At 47.4% G+C, this 16,215-nt stretch overlaps 1 protein-coding gene across 1 annotated transcript in view; it reads left to right on the forward strand.

The window, feature by feature from the left end:
• Positions 1-629: 629 nt before the first annotated feature.
• Positions 630-16,215, forward strand: part of OXSR1 (oxidative stress responsive kinase 1) — a 93,986-nt gene continuing 78,400 nt past the window's right edge. Inside the window, exon 1 of the mRNA XM_071560089.1 lies at positions 630-912. Within this exon, the coding sequence (XP_071416190.1) occupies positions 843-912 (70 nt within the window). The 5' untranslated portion in view covers positions 630-842. The remainder of the gene's footprint in view (positions 913-16,215) is intronic.

Genomic DNA, 16,215 nt, shown 5'->3' on the forward strand with positions numbered 1-16,215 from the left:
GCTGGACATCCCCATGAGGGTGCCAGGCACATCCAGCAACGCTGGAACTGCAGCAAGGAGCAGGCAGGAGGATACATCGCAGAATTGCTGCTTCTCAGAGGCAGCGAGGAGGAGACCAAACCTCCTGATCCGCCACACTCAGGGGACTATTTTTAAGCAGGGGTGGGCCTGGCTCCGCACCCACCACGGGCCTGGATCTCTCTGGGCAGGATCACGCCCGGCGGGCACAGGGACCCTGGAGGGGGCCAGCACTTGATTGACAGCCTCTCCACCAATAGAAACCGCGGGTCCCGAGCCGACAGCCAATCACCGCCAGCGTTGCTACTTAAACCGGCGGCAACTCCCGCCCCCTGCCGGAGGGAGGGGATTGCACGCTGCCGCCATCTTGTGTGTGGCATCCCCGCCCTTCCCTTCCTTAAGGACTCCTCCCCGCCTTTCACTTTCCACACCCCCCTCCCCTCCTCGCCCGTCCCCCTAGGGCGGTGGTGGCGACCGGGCGAACCGCGGCGTGGCCGGCGTTGTGGCGGCGGGGCGGGGGGGGAGAGAGGGGGGGCGTTACGCCACACTCAAGATGGCGGCGGGCGGCGGGCGGGGCGCGCGCGGGTGACGTGCGGCGCTCCGGGCATGGGCAGGTGGAGGCGGCGGCGGCGGCGGCCGGAGTCGGGCCGGCGATAGCGGCGGGAGAGGAGGAGGAGGAGGCGCAGGAGGAGGGGGGGGGGGCTCGACCGGAGCTCGGCCGCGGTTCGGGGGCAGCCGGCGCACCGCGGCGCCTCCTCTCCGCTCCCTCGCCCCTCGGAGCCGGTCGCTGTCGCGGCGCGGAGGGCGGCGGGCGCGGCGCGGCCATGGCCGAGGAGCCCAGCGCGCTGCCCTGGTCCATCAATAAAGATGACTACGAGCTGCAGGAGGTCATCGGTGAGCGGCCGAGAGGGCCTGGGGGGTGCGCGGAGCCTCTCGGTGAGGGGAGGGTCCTGTCACAGACCCCGTGCCAAGGAGCGGGGCTGGGTGAGCCCCCGTCAGCAGTGCGAGGGTGCGAGGGGGGTCTGTGTCCCCTGCCCTGGGGGATCTGGGGGATCCCTCAGCTGAGGGGCATCCCTGTCACACACTCCTTTCCAAGGAGCAGGACTGTGTGACCCCCCATCAGCCAGGGTGCGAGGGATCTGTCCCCGAGGGGTGTGATGGTCTGGGGCATCCCTGTCACACCCTACCAAGGACTGGGACTGTGTGACCCCCCTCCTTTCAGGTGTCCCCTTGCCCCGAGGGATGTGAGGGTCTGGGATGTCCCTGTCACACCCCCACCAAGGACTGGGACTGTGTGACCCCCTCCCTTCAGGTGTGAAAGGGACTCTCCCCCTGCCCCGAGGGGTATGAGGGTCTCTGCTGAGGCTGCTGCCCTTCCTTACGTGTGTGCGGGTCCCTCGGGGGGAATGTGGGTCTGTCCCATCCCCAGCAGAGGATTGGGGTGGCCGCGGGAATACCCCCGGGCAGGGGGTTCATCCCCGGTCTCTGTAGGGTCTGTGTATCATCCTGCCCAGGGGAACGCGATGGGATCTGTCCCGGGGGGATCTGCTCCCCACCACAGTGGGATTTGGGGTGTGCTGGGTGCGAGGGGTTCAGTGGGGTGAACTCCACAGAGTGAACTCGCGTGGGCTCTCCCCTCGATCACCACCGATCGTTTTGGGGCGATCTCGCCTCTCTCAGCAGTTTCCAAGCCCCGTGTTGCTTTGGTCCCTGCGTGGAGGGGTTTGGTAGAGCTGCCGAACCAGCCTTTTATCCTGGGATTTTGCTGCTGGTGTGCTTTTTCATTCATTGTCCTCACAGCTCGAGGCCCCAGCCCTTGCTCTCTCCATTAAATGATTTTTATTTTTTTCCCTTTCTCACTCTCTCTTGACTTCAGACTACCCAGTTACAAAAGGCCTCCCGCTGTACTGATTTATTGGCTGTCTCGACCATTTAGTTGGGGTGTGTTTGAGGGATATATTGCTCTGGGGCGAGTGTGTGACACATCAGAGGTGGTGCCACAGGTGACTGTAAGGTCAGTGTGCTCTGGAGTAAAGCAGGAGGTGGCAGGGCAGGCTCCCGGCCAAAGGCTTTTAGGAATGAGGTTGATTTTTAGAGTAATCTTTCTGAGAGTGCTTTTATTTGAAGTTTCTAAATGACGTAGCACTGTCATGCCCAGGCTCTCCATCTCTGCCTCGTGGGGAGGCTTGTTTTCTGTTAAAGAAGGTGGGAGAGTTTGTGAGAATACTGTTTTAAGAGATTAAATACTTGGCATTGTTTAAAAGTAGGAAGGAACTAAAGCTGTGGAGGGGGGGAAATCCTTCTGGAAATCCCTGTTGCTCCATGGGATCAGGCTTTGTGCTTTCCCCTTGCTGAGAGGGAGCAGCAGTGCTTTAGGAAGGAGACAAACTCCCTGTAAAGATGAGAAGGTGTAATCCTGCAGACCAACTCTTTAAACCCCCTCTGGAAAATGTTCCCTGGGGAGGAGGAAGTTCAGCCTCTTTGAGGAGCAGGAGATGCAGGTGTGAGGGGGAAGGGGCAGAACATGCCACCCGTTTCCTGGAGAAGAGAACTGGATTTGGCTGTATAGGAAATACTTCTTTTTCTTTTGAGACCCTGCAAAGGGGTGCTGTGGTCGCACAAAGCAAGGACTTGGACCTGAGTATCCAAGGATAGGAACAAATGGACAATCTGCCTCGTTGTAGGTGTGGAGCAGAGTGAGATGGGAACAAAAGAGAATGTAAATACACTTCTGCTCTTGGGAGAACTTGCTGGAGACTCACGTCCCACCTCAGAGTATTAGGAGGAGCACAGAGATGTGTTGTCTCCTCTTAACTGACAGAACCTGGGGAGAAATCAGGAAAAAGTATTTAAATTCTTCCGTATCTTTTCCCTGCCCCTCTGCAAACCGAGTCTCTGGATGTCTCCTGCTCACTGAAAGGTTGTGTTGGCATCCTGGCGTGTGATGGAGCGTACACTGGGATGTGTATATTGCAAACATATGGTTTCTCTTTTTAACTTCCCCGTCCCCCTCCCTCCCTGTGCTCCTTTCAAACACTGGAGTCTCTGCCAGCGGCCTGGATGGAGATGTGACGCAAGTTTCCCAGCACGTATATGATTTGTGGGACAAAATGTCACTGTGTTAACTGAGCTGGACTGCCTTGCCTCCTGCTTCATGTCTCCTGTAGAAACCTCAAGGGGGGTTTTTTGTGTTTTTTTTTATTTTTTTTTGAGCTCTCTTTACTAATGTAGAGCTGTAAAGGTCTTTCAGCACAGAACAAAGAGACACCCTGGTGTGGAAAGAGATGAACCTTGCACTGGTGCTTTCAAGGGATTTAACTTGTTTCCTGATGAAAAAAACCCCATTACTCCTAAAATTAAGAGTAAATTTTGAGATTACCAGCTGAGCTGTTTTTCCACATCGAAATAAAGAAAATCCATGTGTAGTCTAATTCCTTAATTTGTACTGGTTTTGCCTGAAAATAGCCATATTTGGCTTTTATTGGATGTGGATGGTTCCATACCATCTTGGTGCAGGAATTGAAAGTGCAACTTTTCCATCTGCAAAGAGAACTTATGTTGTAAAACTGCCCTCCTGATTATGGCTAATACTTTAAAAAAAAGGGATTACTCAGCACTAGGGATGACTCATGCCATTTTAAAGGTATGGATTAATATCTGTGTTGATTATGCTTGGTTAGTGTTAATAACTGCTGAGTAGCCTCCTTAGGCTTAAATAACTTCTGGTACATTGACTCAAGAAACCTTGATCAGAATGAGAACCTGATTTCAAGTTAAAAAAGGATAAAATGGAGGTGGGATAGAGGGGACAATTTATGAAGCATTTCAGGGACATGTGCCCCAGAGTAGCCACAGGTTTGCAGGTGAATAAGGCCTCTGGAGATACCAAAATTTTCATCTGAAAAGGAGAGTGTAGTCTGTGCTGTGCTGGTGGTTGTGAAGGTGGTCAGTCTCATGAGTGTGGATTGCATATAAATCACTGCAGTCTTCTTTTTGAAGCCTGAGAAAAATTGGGCCCCATGCTGCTCGTGCTGATCAGATCCTCACACACGCAGGTGCCCCTGGATCTCACAATTCCTGTTGGAAATGCTGGTAGCAGTAGTGAAATTGGTTGGAACTGGGTCATTCTCATTCTGCTACTTTTTTGGAAAGATGAGAGCTGTGCTGGCTGTGGCTGTTTGATTTAGGAGCATCCCCTTTGCTGCAAAGAGCCCGTGCCAAAAGCAGGAGATAAATCAGTGGTGGGAGAGCTCCATGCTCTGCTCCTGTGCCCTCTCTCCCATGACAGATTCCCTCACAGCAATGAGCACTGTGCAGGCTGCATGAACAGATGTGGTGGGAGTTTCTTATCCCCTCAGAAATCAAGCCTAAATTGAAAATTAAAGTCACCATTTACTGAATGATTAGGATTTTTAATGACTGCAGTTCCTGTTGCTTTGGAGTTGGGCTTTGCTTGTGAACATGTTGATCTTTTGGGGTTGAATATTTAGATTTCTAGCCACGTTCTTCCCAAACTTCTACATATGTCTCCTGGGTGGGAGAAATTTTCTTTCTCAGGTACAGAGGAACTTCTTAGAATTAAAATTTCCACTTCCCCAAATTTTATCAAAACCTCTGTGGTCATTTATCTGGTGCCTGTGTAGTCTCATGTGCTGAGAAAGCCCCACCATTGAAAAAGAGCAGCCTGTGGGTGCTCTCCAGGTATGATGAGAGTCACTGGATGTAAATACAGGCTGGAATGGGAGGCTCTTGTCCAGTGATAACTTTTTACTTTTCTTTTTTGGAGCATGGTGCTGGTTGCTCCCTGTGTGCCTGTGTGCTGGCTGCAGTCAGTTTCACATGCCTGACTATTTAAAATCCATTCAAGAAAAGCGTTACCCTGTATAAAATAAAACTGCCTGAGCTCTAAATGGAGTGTTTAGGCTTCAGTCTTGGTGCCATATGTTTTGTTTTAGCATTTCCTTGCGGATTCCCACTCCTCCCCTCTCAGCTTAGCTGAGCAAAATTGATTCCTACACCCTATTCCCACTATTCAGGCTGTTTAATTCATTTGAAGACTTGCTTTGTTTTCTCGTGTTTCCACTGAAAGTTAGTAGAAAACCCTTTGTTGTTTTGTATTATGTTAAACCTGATATAAAATTAACTTTGGGCAATTGTAGATATGTTAAAACATGCGAGTGGTCATTCATAGTACTTGGTCTTCTTGGGCACTCAAGTTCGAGATGCTCAGTAGCAGTTTTTTAGCTGCTTTTATGTAGCCAAATATCTCTTGTGTGTTCCTGAGTGCAACAGAATGGCCGGCCCATTCCTGCATCCAGGCTACCTTTCCTTTGGATACTTGGCACATCTCATTTCTGTGGGACCTTTGATACTGTTGCCCTGCTGGAACAGGATTGAAGGAGTTGCTTTTTGCCTCTGGGGAGGAGAAAGCAAAAGGTGTTTAGTTGTGTGTGTGTGTCTTTGTTTAGTGCTTTTGTTGTTTGTGCCTTGATATAGGAAGAAGAATAAAATGGCAGAAAGCAGCAGAGTGAGGATTTGCAGAGCCAAGCAGTGGTGAAAGAGGCTGGCTGGGAAGAATACACCCTTGTTAGCCTTGCCTGCTGGTTCTGGGGAAGAGCAGGGACACATCCTGCTGCTTTCAGCTGTTCTGAGGGATTAAGTCAAAAATCAACATAGAGGTTCTTCATGAGGAAGTACTTCACACTTTTACCTGTGGTTCGTTTCTCTGTAGCAGTTGCATCCAGTACTGTTCAGTACCTGAACTGATTAATGTTTCGTTTCTCAGTAATCCCATTTAAATAGTTTATCCTTAATGCAAATGTCTTGGCTGGCGCTGGGCAGTTCAGCTGTCTGTGCTCTGAGCACACCTGAGGGGTGCATTGCTGGCTGACAAACCCACGCCTGGAAGGCTCCTTCCTCCTGCAGCCGATGGAATCTTGGAGAGAATCAACTCTTCCCAGAACGTTTGTCTGGTTAAACTTGGCAGCATCTCTTCTTTCTGAGTGTTAGCAGCCTGCCCACCAACCCAGTGTCCAGAGATGTAATCTTTTAATAAAAGTTGGAGTTCTTTAAAGTGATGGCATTAACAATGGATCTTATTGCTAATTATAATAAAATCATAGAATTGATTGGGTTGGAAAAGACTTCTGAGATCATCAAGTCCAACCCTTGGTCCAACTCCAGTCCCTTTACCAGATCATGGCACTCAGTGCCACGGCCAATCTCACCTTAAAAACCTCCAGGGATGGGGAATCCACCCTCTCTCTGGGCAGCCCATTCCAATGTCTGATTACTCTCTCTGCAAAGAATTTTTTTCTGATCTCCAACTTAAATGTCCCCTGGCAGAGCTTGAGCCCGTGCCCTCTTGTCCTATTGCTGAGTGCCTGGGAGAAGAGACCAACCCCCACCTGGCCAGAACTTCCCTTCAGTGAGTTAATTAGTGGGTTAGTTGTGTTAGTGAGTTGCAAAAATCTGCGTCTTGGTCAAATTTTTTTGGAAGATTTCCCCAGAAACACACAATATCCATCATAAATCTCTAGCAGTAAATTTAGCTGTGGACATGCTAATGGAGTGCTTGTAAACTCAGTGTTATTAAACTTTCTTAATAGGGAAAGACAGGCTTGAGGGCTTTGTGGGTGTAGAAGAATAGCTGTTGGAGCAGTGGAATTTGGCATTGCAAAATCTTTGAACTATCAGGATGCTGGGACTTTCCAAATGAGTTGAGCCCATTATCCTGCGCTCCCTTTAGAATCAAACAGCTGAGATGCAGATATGAGGAACTTGGCTCTCAAAGCTGCTGCAGTTTCCTGTGAATTCACCTAAGGGAGTTCAGCCTTGACATTTCTAAAAAACACGTGAAACTGTTTCTCTTCCTGGCGGCCACACGGGGAAGTCTCGGAGACAGGGTTAGTCCCTGGCTGACAGACAGGCCGGGCTCGTTATCAGAAGGTCATCGCTCCTGGTGTGTGAGAAGAGATGTGGGACCTCTGGTATGCAAAATAATAATGCTTGTGCTAATTAAGGGAGCTGGGATAAAGAAAATCAGACTTGTCTGACTTGAGTAAGACAAGATCACTGTAACAAATGATGTAACTACAGCTAAATGACAGCTTGGATACAGGTACCTGATGGGTCTGTGGTGTTGCTTCAGCATTTCTCGTGTTCCTCTTCTGCCTGAGCATAAACAGTCTGACCTTAGTGTGGGATTCTGCCAACTCGAAGTTTGATCCTGTAGGTTTTCTGAGCGTGTTGTTTGCCTTCAAACACTGCTCATGTGTGGAATTATCATGTAGATCATCACAGACTGCATAGTCCTTGTTTTTAACTATACTGTGTCCTGTACATTGTACAAGCAGGGATTTGTGGTGATCCAAGTGCAAAACCAAATCATAGAATCATAGAATCGATTGGGTTGGAAAAGACCTCCGAGATCATCAAGTCCAACCCTTGGTCCAACTCCAGTCCATTTACCAGATCATGGCACTCAGTGCCACGGCCAATCTCACCTTAAAAACCTCCAGGGATGGGGAATCCACCCCCTCTCTGGGCAGCCCATTCCAATGTCTGATTACTCTCTCTGGAAGGAATTTTTTTCTGATCTCCAACTTAAATTTCCCCTGGCAGAGCTTGAGCCCATCGTGCCCCCTTGTCCTATTGCTGAGTGCCTGGGAGAAGAGACCAACCCCCACCTGGCCAGAACTTCCCTTCAGGGAGTTCTAGACAGTGCTGAGGTCACCTCTGAGCCTCCTCTTCTCCAGGCTAAACACCCCCAGCTCCCTCAGCCTCTCCCCATGGGACTTGTGCTCCAGTCCCTTCTCCAGCCTCATTGCTCTTCTCTGGCCCCGCTCCAGCCTCTCAATCTCTTTCCTGAAAACATCCAGTGTTTCTTTTCACCACTACTCAAGAGCTACAACAGCCAGCCATGTTTTTATTTCCAAGGCCAGTCACCACTCCCTAAGGTTCTCAAAGATTGTTGTTTCCTCATGTGCATCATTGCACACAGAATTTTTACTTAACACAGATTTTCTTGTAATTATGAGAAATTCCATCCTGGAAGAAATATTTGCTTACGTATCAACCTTCAGCGAAGTAGAGTCTAAGGTGTCTTGCAAGGATTTCTGAGAAATCCCTGCAAGGATTTCTTTGGTTCTGCACACTGTGAAGTCTGAAGGGCACGACTGTCTTCAGGTCTTAAAGACACCACAGATCCCATCCATGAATGAAGTACACAGTAAATTCAGAGCACTGATTCACTTGTTCACAAATTTACTATATAAGTCAAGTCTTCCTTCCACCTCCCATCCATTCAGTTTTATACAGCTTGTACTGTGTGTGCTTTTGAAACACCACCTTCAAAATCCTGTTACTCAGTCAAATTAAAATGCATTTTTTAGGAAATACAGAAGAGCTTTTCTGAATGAGGTTTTAATTTTTTGCCAAATTTCAATTTTCTGCTCCATTCACTTTGTCTTGAGAGCTTGGGGTTGGAGAGAGAAAAAAAAATCTTTGTTTCATTTCATTGTTTCATGCTAAACTGACTTTATAGCATTCTCCCCAGTGGATAGGCAGGAAATAATCCTATGTAAATTCATTCTGGAAGGAAAAAGTACAAGTAGCTGTTAAAGAATATTGTGAATTGAAACACTTCAGTGATCGTCTCTTACTGTAGTAAATTCTCCTTGGGTTTTGCCAAAATTTTAATGTTTTATAGTGAAGAATGGTAATTTAAATACAAACTTTACTCTTTTTCCTGCTAGCACCTTGCTATTAATAAAGCTGTGTGGGAGGATACTGTTCCCTTTTCATCCATCCACAGAACTGAGTTAAGTTAAAACTGCAGAGTGAAAATCTGACCTTGAGTACCCACCTCACTTTTGGTGGGGATCTGACTGAGCACATGGTTGGTCCTGTGTTATTCTCAGCTGGCTCCTTCTGGAAGAGTTGAAGTTGTTTTTCATCTTAGAGTTAATTGACAAATTTTTCAATTCATTAGAGGGGAGGGTGTTGTCAGGTAGGAAAAATGTCTAAAAAACTCATTGTGAATGTGGAATTGTGTTGAGGTGCTTGTGGCCAGGGTGTGAAATTATTGCGTCTTGTAGCAATTCAATGTATGTTTTGTGAAACTGATGTTTCCCTAAACACTGGATGAAAGCTCCATGGTTACTGTTGGACAGGTTGTGCATTTTCAATTTTGACTCAGTCTGCATTAGTCCCCTGCTCATTTTCAGTCTTCAGGGTGATTTCCTTGGATTCCAGGGTTTATTCCAGCTCTTCTGAAAAGGAAGCTTTGAAAACAGTGCAGAGAGTAATGGAAAATGATGATATTTGTGAAGTGAGAGAGTGAGTTAATGGCTGTGGGATGAGAGCACTTAGAGAATATTTTTCCTAAGAAAATGAGCTGGTTGTGCTCAGAGCTGATACCTGTTGAGGGAAGTGGAGCAGCCGAAACAGTTGAGAATTTCAGGCCTTCTCCAGATTCAGGAAGGCAACACCATATTGGCTTATCTGGATGGTTTGCAAACTTGTAAATTAAAGACAACACTTCTTGTCATGGAATAAACACCTTTCCTGCAAAATCCACAGTGATGGATTTCATGATGTCAGCAATGGGACAAGGGGGCATAGGCTCAAGCTCTGCCAGGGCAAATTTCAGTTGGAGATCAGAAAAAAATTCTTTCCAGAGAGAGTGCTCAGGCATTGGAATGGGCTGCCCAGAGAGGGGGTGGATTCCCCATCCCTGGAGGTTTTTAAGGTGAGATTGGCCGTGGCACTGAGAGCCATGATTTGGTAAAGGGACTGGAGTTGGACCAAGGGTTGGACTTGATGATCTCGGAGGTCTTTTCCAACTCAATCCATTCTATGATCTTAGGGAATCACAGATTGAAGACATTTCGAGTCAACACCATTAAGGTTTGGAGACAGCATGAACTCCAAGCTGCAGCTCTCACAGTAAAGTGTCCTTGCAGATACAGCCTGATCATAAAGCAGGCAGGGCAAGGAAACCACCGAGCCACAGACACGTGCTGTGAAAGACAAGGCATTGTTACTTCCCCCTGTTACAGGGAATCCATTAAGCAGCTGTTTCATACAGCGACGACAGGGTCACAGGGAGGCTCAAGTGTTTAATAGAACGTGTGCCGGTAATTCCCCCATGTGCCACTTCCAGCACAGGCATTCATTAATTCGGGATAGGGATTATACAGTTTGGCATCAGTCAGAGCAGGGAACTGAACTCCATGACCCTGGGAGTCCCTTCCAGCCTTGCATCTCAACACAGTAAGTGACAGCAGCTTTCTGATTTTGCTCTGAAAATCAGAATCATAGAATGGATTGGGTTGGAAAAGACCTCCGAGATCATCAAGTCCAACCCTTGGTCCAACTCCAGTCCCTTTACCATATCATGGCACTCAGTGCCACGGCCAGTCTCAGTTGAAAAACCTCCAGGGATGTGGAATCCACCTCCTCTCTGGGCAGGCCATTCCAATGTCTGATTACTCTCTCTGGAAAGAATTTTTTTCTGATCTCCAACTTAAATTTCCCCTGGCAGAGCTTGAGCCCGTGCCCCCTTGTCCTATTCTGTCAGTGGAAATGGAGTTCTTTGGAAACCTGGCGTGTTGTGTCTTCACCTCATGGGCTGCTTCTTTGTGAACCTTTCTGTCTCTCACCATACAAGGTAGTCATCAAAATTGTAGAATCATGGGGTCATTAAGATTGGAAAAGATATTTAAGATCATCAAGTCCAACCCTTACCCCAGTACTGCCTTATTACTTGCTAAACCATGTCCCCAGGTGCCACATCTGCAAGTTTTTTGGTCACTTTCAGGGATGGTGATTCCACCACTTCCCTGGATAGCCTGTTCCAATGGCTGACTACCCTGTCAGTGAAGAAATTCTTTCTAATTTCCAACCTGAGCATCTCCTGGTGCAACTTGAGGCCATTTCCTTTCGTCCTGTTGTTTGTTATCTGAGAAAAGGTGCTGACCCACAATGGGCTACAACCTCCTTTCAAGGAGCTGTAGAGAGCACAAAGGTTCCCCCAAGAGCACCAGGAAAGCTGAAAGGTGAAGCCTTAAGTTTGACCCCTTCACTAAAGTAAAAATTGTCATTGAGGATGACAAGTGCTGTCTAATAAATAGCTTGGCATTAACAGCTGACAAATACCTTGGTATTGACTTGCAGCAAACTGTACTTTGCTGGAAAAAGTATCTTGAGCATGAAGTATCTTTTTCCTGTTGAAGGACTCACCAATGCAAATCTTATTTGAACAGCTGAGAGGCTGATGCAGTGGCAGCCTGAGCAGAGTTATTTGTCCAGATCCCAAGTCTCAGGATAGTTCTCATTACTCTTGGTTAAATAATGTAATTTTGAACCAGTGGGCTAATGTTGTGTGCTGAACAGACTAATAGATGTGGAATATATTTAGTTGATCAAGATATTCCCTGAAAAGAAAGGATAATAACTTTCGAGAGAGGACATATCTGATACTTAAAAGCTTATTTACCTAAAATAACCACGGCGCTATCAAACATCTGCACTGTATGCAGACAAATTGTTCTGTAAAGTGGAATCCCAGCCAAATAAAATATCCTCTACAGTTGACAATTACATTTGAGACAGAGTTCAGGATAAAAGTTGGGAGGGAATAAAGGAGAACACTGGCTTGGCTACTGTACCAGCGCTGTGTTTTGAGCCTGGGTAATACCTGATGACAGCACGATATTTACATTGCTGCATATACTATAGAGGGAACTGACAGCGATTCAAAGGGAAAGATGAACCTTCTCCACTAAAATTGCTGTGTTTGGAAATGAGATGTTTGAGCCTGCTTTCCATCATGTAGAATTAACACTGCATAGCTGCATTGCCCTTTAAATTAGCCAGAGATGTTGGCACAAAATCAAATAAATATAATTGGTTTCAAACTGAAAATCTAATTTAGGCATGCTAATAGCACCTTAAGTAAATGTGGCAGGTCACGCAGGACTTGTATAACTGGCCCTTGGGGCTTACTGTGGTTACTGCCGTGGGGAAAATGGTCTCAGAGGTGTTCCCCAAATCACCTGGGCACCTTGGGCAGCTGGAGGGTGTGTGCTTAAGAGCAGGATGGAAATGTGTGCTGGTCTGGACTAGCTTGGTGTATCCTGGGGGCTGCAGGAGGTTGGGCACGCAGCCAACAGCAGCACCCTCTGCTCCAGTGTTGGGGGACCATCAGATGGGCTGAACTCGTCCCTGGTGATCCTTCTCTCTGCTGATACCTTCTGTGGCCAGTGGCTTTTCCTCTTGTCTTTTTTTTCGTTTTTTCCCCCTTGTGTGTCTTGTTCTGGTGTGGAGTTGGTGCTGGGGGACAGCAGCTCTGTCACAGGGGGGCAATGGGAAGCCTAGCTTGGCTGTGTTTGCTGTAAGCTGGTGACAGCACCCAGCAAAGTGACCTGGTGACAGCTTGGTCAGGTATCTCACTGACATGCTCTGTGCGGCCAACCCTATTCCTCACCCTCCGTTCCAGTCCTGGCCTGTGTTACATTGACAGGCTGACCATTTTCTGTCAGTTCCCTGCTTAGTCTGTGAGGATTCTCAACCTGAGTGTTTGCTGAAGGTGGAAAACAGATGACGTTTTTCTATGTTCATGGCCTAAGAGATATTGAAAGAGTTTTGAGAGAACAATGCAGTGTGGGGTGGGGTGAAAATTTACATAAGACTCCTCTTCCTTTCCGTAGAAACCTTGGCTTTGAGTCATTTAGATTCCTGCAGCCAGATCTCACTGCAGCTTAGAAATTAGTGTCATTTATTTATTTATACTGTAGAGTTCAGTGGGGCCATGGGGAGATGTATCCAGTTGTGGGTGTTGCCCATCAGTTGCTGATGGCTCTGAAAATAATATTGGACTTCTTACAAGTGCCTGGATATGGGTTTGTATTCTTCATTCTGAGTCTGAGGTCTAAGTTACAGACCTGGCCGGTAGGTCTGTGGCATCGAGTGTTTCCATATGGATGGACCACTGGATGGGAAGCCTGTTTAAATAAGTGCTGGCAGCACTGGCTGATCTTTGCTGCCTTATCATCCCTCTCTGCTGTACACAAGGCATTAGGAATCTTGAGAAATACATTGTCTTACATGGGCAGAAACCTCTGAGCTCTGGACACAATGTGTGGTTTTCAGTGGTATTGTCAACAGCGAGAGCTCTGTCAAGTTGCTGAATAACTCACTGTCAGCAAGTTTATGTGCAGTTCACATATTTTGGCTCTATGTCCAACTGGACAGTGGAAATGCTTTTCCTTATTTTCTGAAATTCTTTGGACGTGCTGGGCTAATACTGGAATATCAGTTATCCCTTGGACACTGCAGGTGCTGACATGAGCTGAGCAAAGACTTGGGCTTTGGGGAAGACACGTGGTGGAGACTTAACAGGAGAAATCACTCACATGTGTGCACTGTTTGAAATCATTGGCCACGCAACCTGCACAGAACCACAAACCACTGGAGCTCTGACTGTACTGGAGTAAATGATCAGAGGTCATTGCAAAGGTACATGTGCAATTTAAATGAAGCAAACAGAATTCACAAGTGAGAACTGTGCTTTTCCCCTTTCTTATTTCCAAATCTTTCAGTAAAAGGCCTGGGCTGTTGCCATCAGATGTGCTGGTGCAAAATAGAAGTAATTTGTATTTAAGTCTTAATTCTGTGCTTAAACGTGTTACCTCCCAATCCTTGCCATTTCTCAGAGTGTTGTCCAGCACATGCCTTGTACCTTTGTGTACCTGCAGCCACCTTTGGCTTGAACCCAGCTGAGCGTTCCAGCACTTGGCTCAAGGTGAGCCTGAACGAGGCATAAACGTGCTGCTTTCAGTGATGGGAGTTCGGCTGTGCTGAAGGCTGGGGTGACATTTTGACACTGACCACACAGAAATTCAAAGTTTTGGAATAGTTGACTTCAAATAGGATTGAGTTGTTGTTTTTAAAGCTTTTTGCTCAGAAATACAAGCATGACCACTGTCTTGCAAATGTGAGAGTTCAGCTGTAACATGTTCCTGCAGGACTGCTGCACACACAGTGCAGGCGTCTTCGTGTATCCTGTGGGTTATGCTGTGATGTGTGGTCAGTGGGGATTGCTGGTTTTCCTCCATCCCCCCATACAGGCTTTAAAATTAGCCCCCTCACTACTTTTCAGTTAAATCTGCTTTTGCTTTTGGGCTTTGCTTTTGCTTCTCTAGTTTATTTCTTCCCTGCACTATATTAGCAAGTATTCCTTTCCCTCTTTCATAGAATCGATTGGGTTGGAAAAGACCTTCAAGATCATCAAGTCCAACCCTTTGTCCAACTCCAGTCCCTTTACCAGATCATGGCTCTCAGTGCCACGGCCAAGCTCACCTTAAAAACCTTCAGGGATGGTGAATCCACCCCCTCTCTGGGCAGCCCATTCCAATGCCTGATTACTCTCTCTGGAAAGAATTTTTTTCTGATCTCCAATTTAAATTTGCCCTGGCAGAGCTTGAGCCCGTGCCCCCTTGTCCTATTGCTGAGTGCCTGGGAGAAGAGACCAACCCACACTTGGCTAGAACTTCCCTTCAGGTAGTTCTAGACAGTGCTGAGGTCACCTCTGAGCCTTCTCTTCTCCAGGCTAAACACCCCCAGCTCCCTCACTCTCTCGCCACAGCACTTGTGCTCCAGTCGCTTCTCCAGCCTCGTTGCTCTTCTCTGGCACCGCTCCAGCACCTCAATATCTTCCTGTCTCTGCTGTAGATCAAATGCTGCATGACTGGGGTTGGGAGAAGGTGCACAAAGCTAAACCTGGTCTCTTACTACCTCTACCAGCGTTTTAAACAGGGTATTGCCATCTTGTGCTGTGGATGTGTCATCCTTCAGCTTGTAAAGAAATTAATGTAAAGCCTTAGTTGTTCTCTCTGTGGGAAATACTATTCATAGTAAATCCATATCAGGAATGAGTGGTGGAAAGGTGTCTGGGAGTGAGTGTGGCTGTGTTGGTACAGCTCTGGGAACTTCCCGGGCATAGATGCACATCTGCACCCCCTGTGTTGCTGTGGGAGGGCAGCTCTGCTCACTCCTGTGCTTCTGTAGCTGTTTTGCATCTTGGCCATGGGTTGCTCTGCTGCCGCTTGAGTTTCCTGCAGATTTCCCAATGAGGCACAGAGCAAAACCAGCTGAACATTTCCTTCTGGTTTTGCTGCTCCTCACAGTGTCTCTGGCAGCAGCACTCAGTGCCTCCTTGCTGTTTGGGTTTGCTCTGAGCTGTGCTGGAGGCTCCCAAGTGATCCTCCTGCTGATTTGAGGCTGTAACTTCACTTCTGGCATTGTTAAAGCTCCTCCTGCAGTACCAAGCTGAGTAGGTGACACTTTGCTGTGAAACCTTTTTCCTCTCCACAGCTGAGCTGATGTTTTTGTTCCCTCTGTGGCAGTACTAGGAATATGTCTGAGTCCCGTTACAAATTCCCTTTGGTTTTATTGGAGCTATTTTAGCTGTTATCGGGGATTGCATCTTCCATTTTGTAGTATGAGTGTGACTTGTAGTGGCGAGATGACTTGGAGAACTATGACTGTATTCAAGGACCGTTAACATTGAATTACTTCACTCCTGGATCGTGGGGCTTCTGCCAGCAAGACTTGACATCCAGTGGACTCCTGTTACCAAAACCTCCTTGGGGAATGGAGGATTCCCACCCCATACTGAGTTGGCTAGAAATTTGAGAGTAGACTTTTTTTTTGCTAGCTGGTTTTTAGAAGAGGCTCATTGTTTGTGAGAGGACTCTTCTCAGCAGAAGCCTCAAATTAGGTGCAGAAAAGAGAGGCATCACTTTGCCTTCACAGCAAATGAACCAAACAATGCAAGATCAGTCTGAGCCTGGAATATGGTATTTAATTTCTGGTTTACTTAGATTTGTATCTGCCCTGAGCTTAAGAAATTCTGTTCCCAGTCTTGTAGCTTCTGGTTTTATTGCTGTATTGTCCTTGGAATGAGTAACCACAGAGTGGGGCTCCCACAGCTCTTTGGCATGAGGATGTCAGAGAGTTGAGGCAGAGATGGAGGATGTCTCCCCTGTGCTTGCAGAGGAAGGTGTGAATGCAGGGCCTGTGTGGTACAGCATTAAAGCTCTGCTGGGCTTTGGGGTACCTGGAACCCGACAGTCACTGCTTGGTCCAGAGCAGCCTCACAGGGAGGTGTTTCGTGTGCATTGTTCATAAGAG

This window comes from Pithys albifrons, chromosome 7 (assembly GCF_047495875.1).
Source record: "Pithys albifrons albifrons isolate INPA30051 chromosome 7, PitAlb_v1, whole genome shotgun sequence".
Classification (NCBI taxonomy): Eukaryota; Metazoa; Chordata; class Aves; order Passeriformes; family Thamnophilidae; genus Pithys; species Pithys albifrons.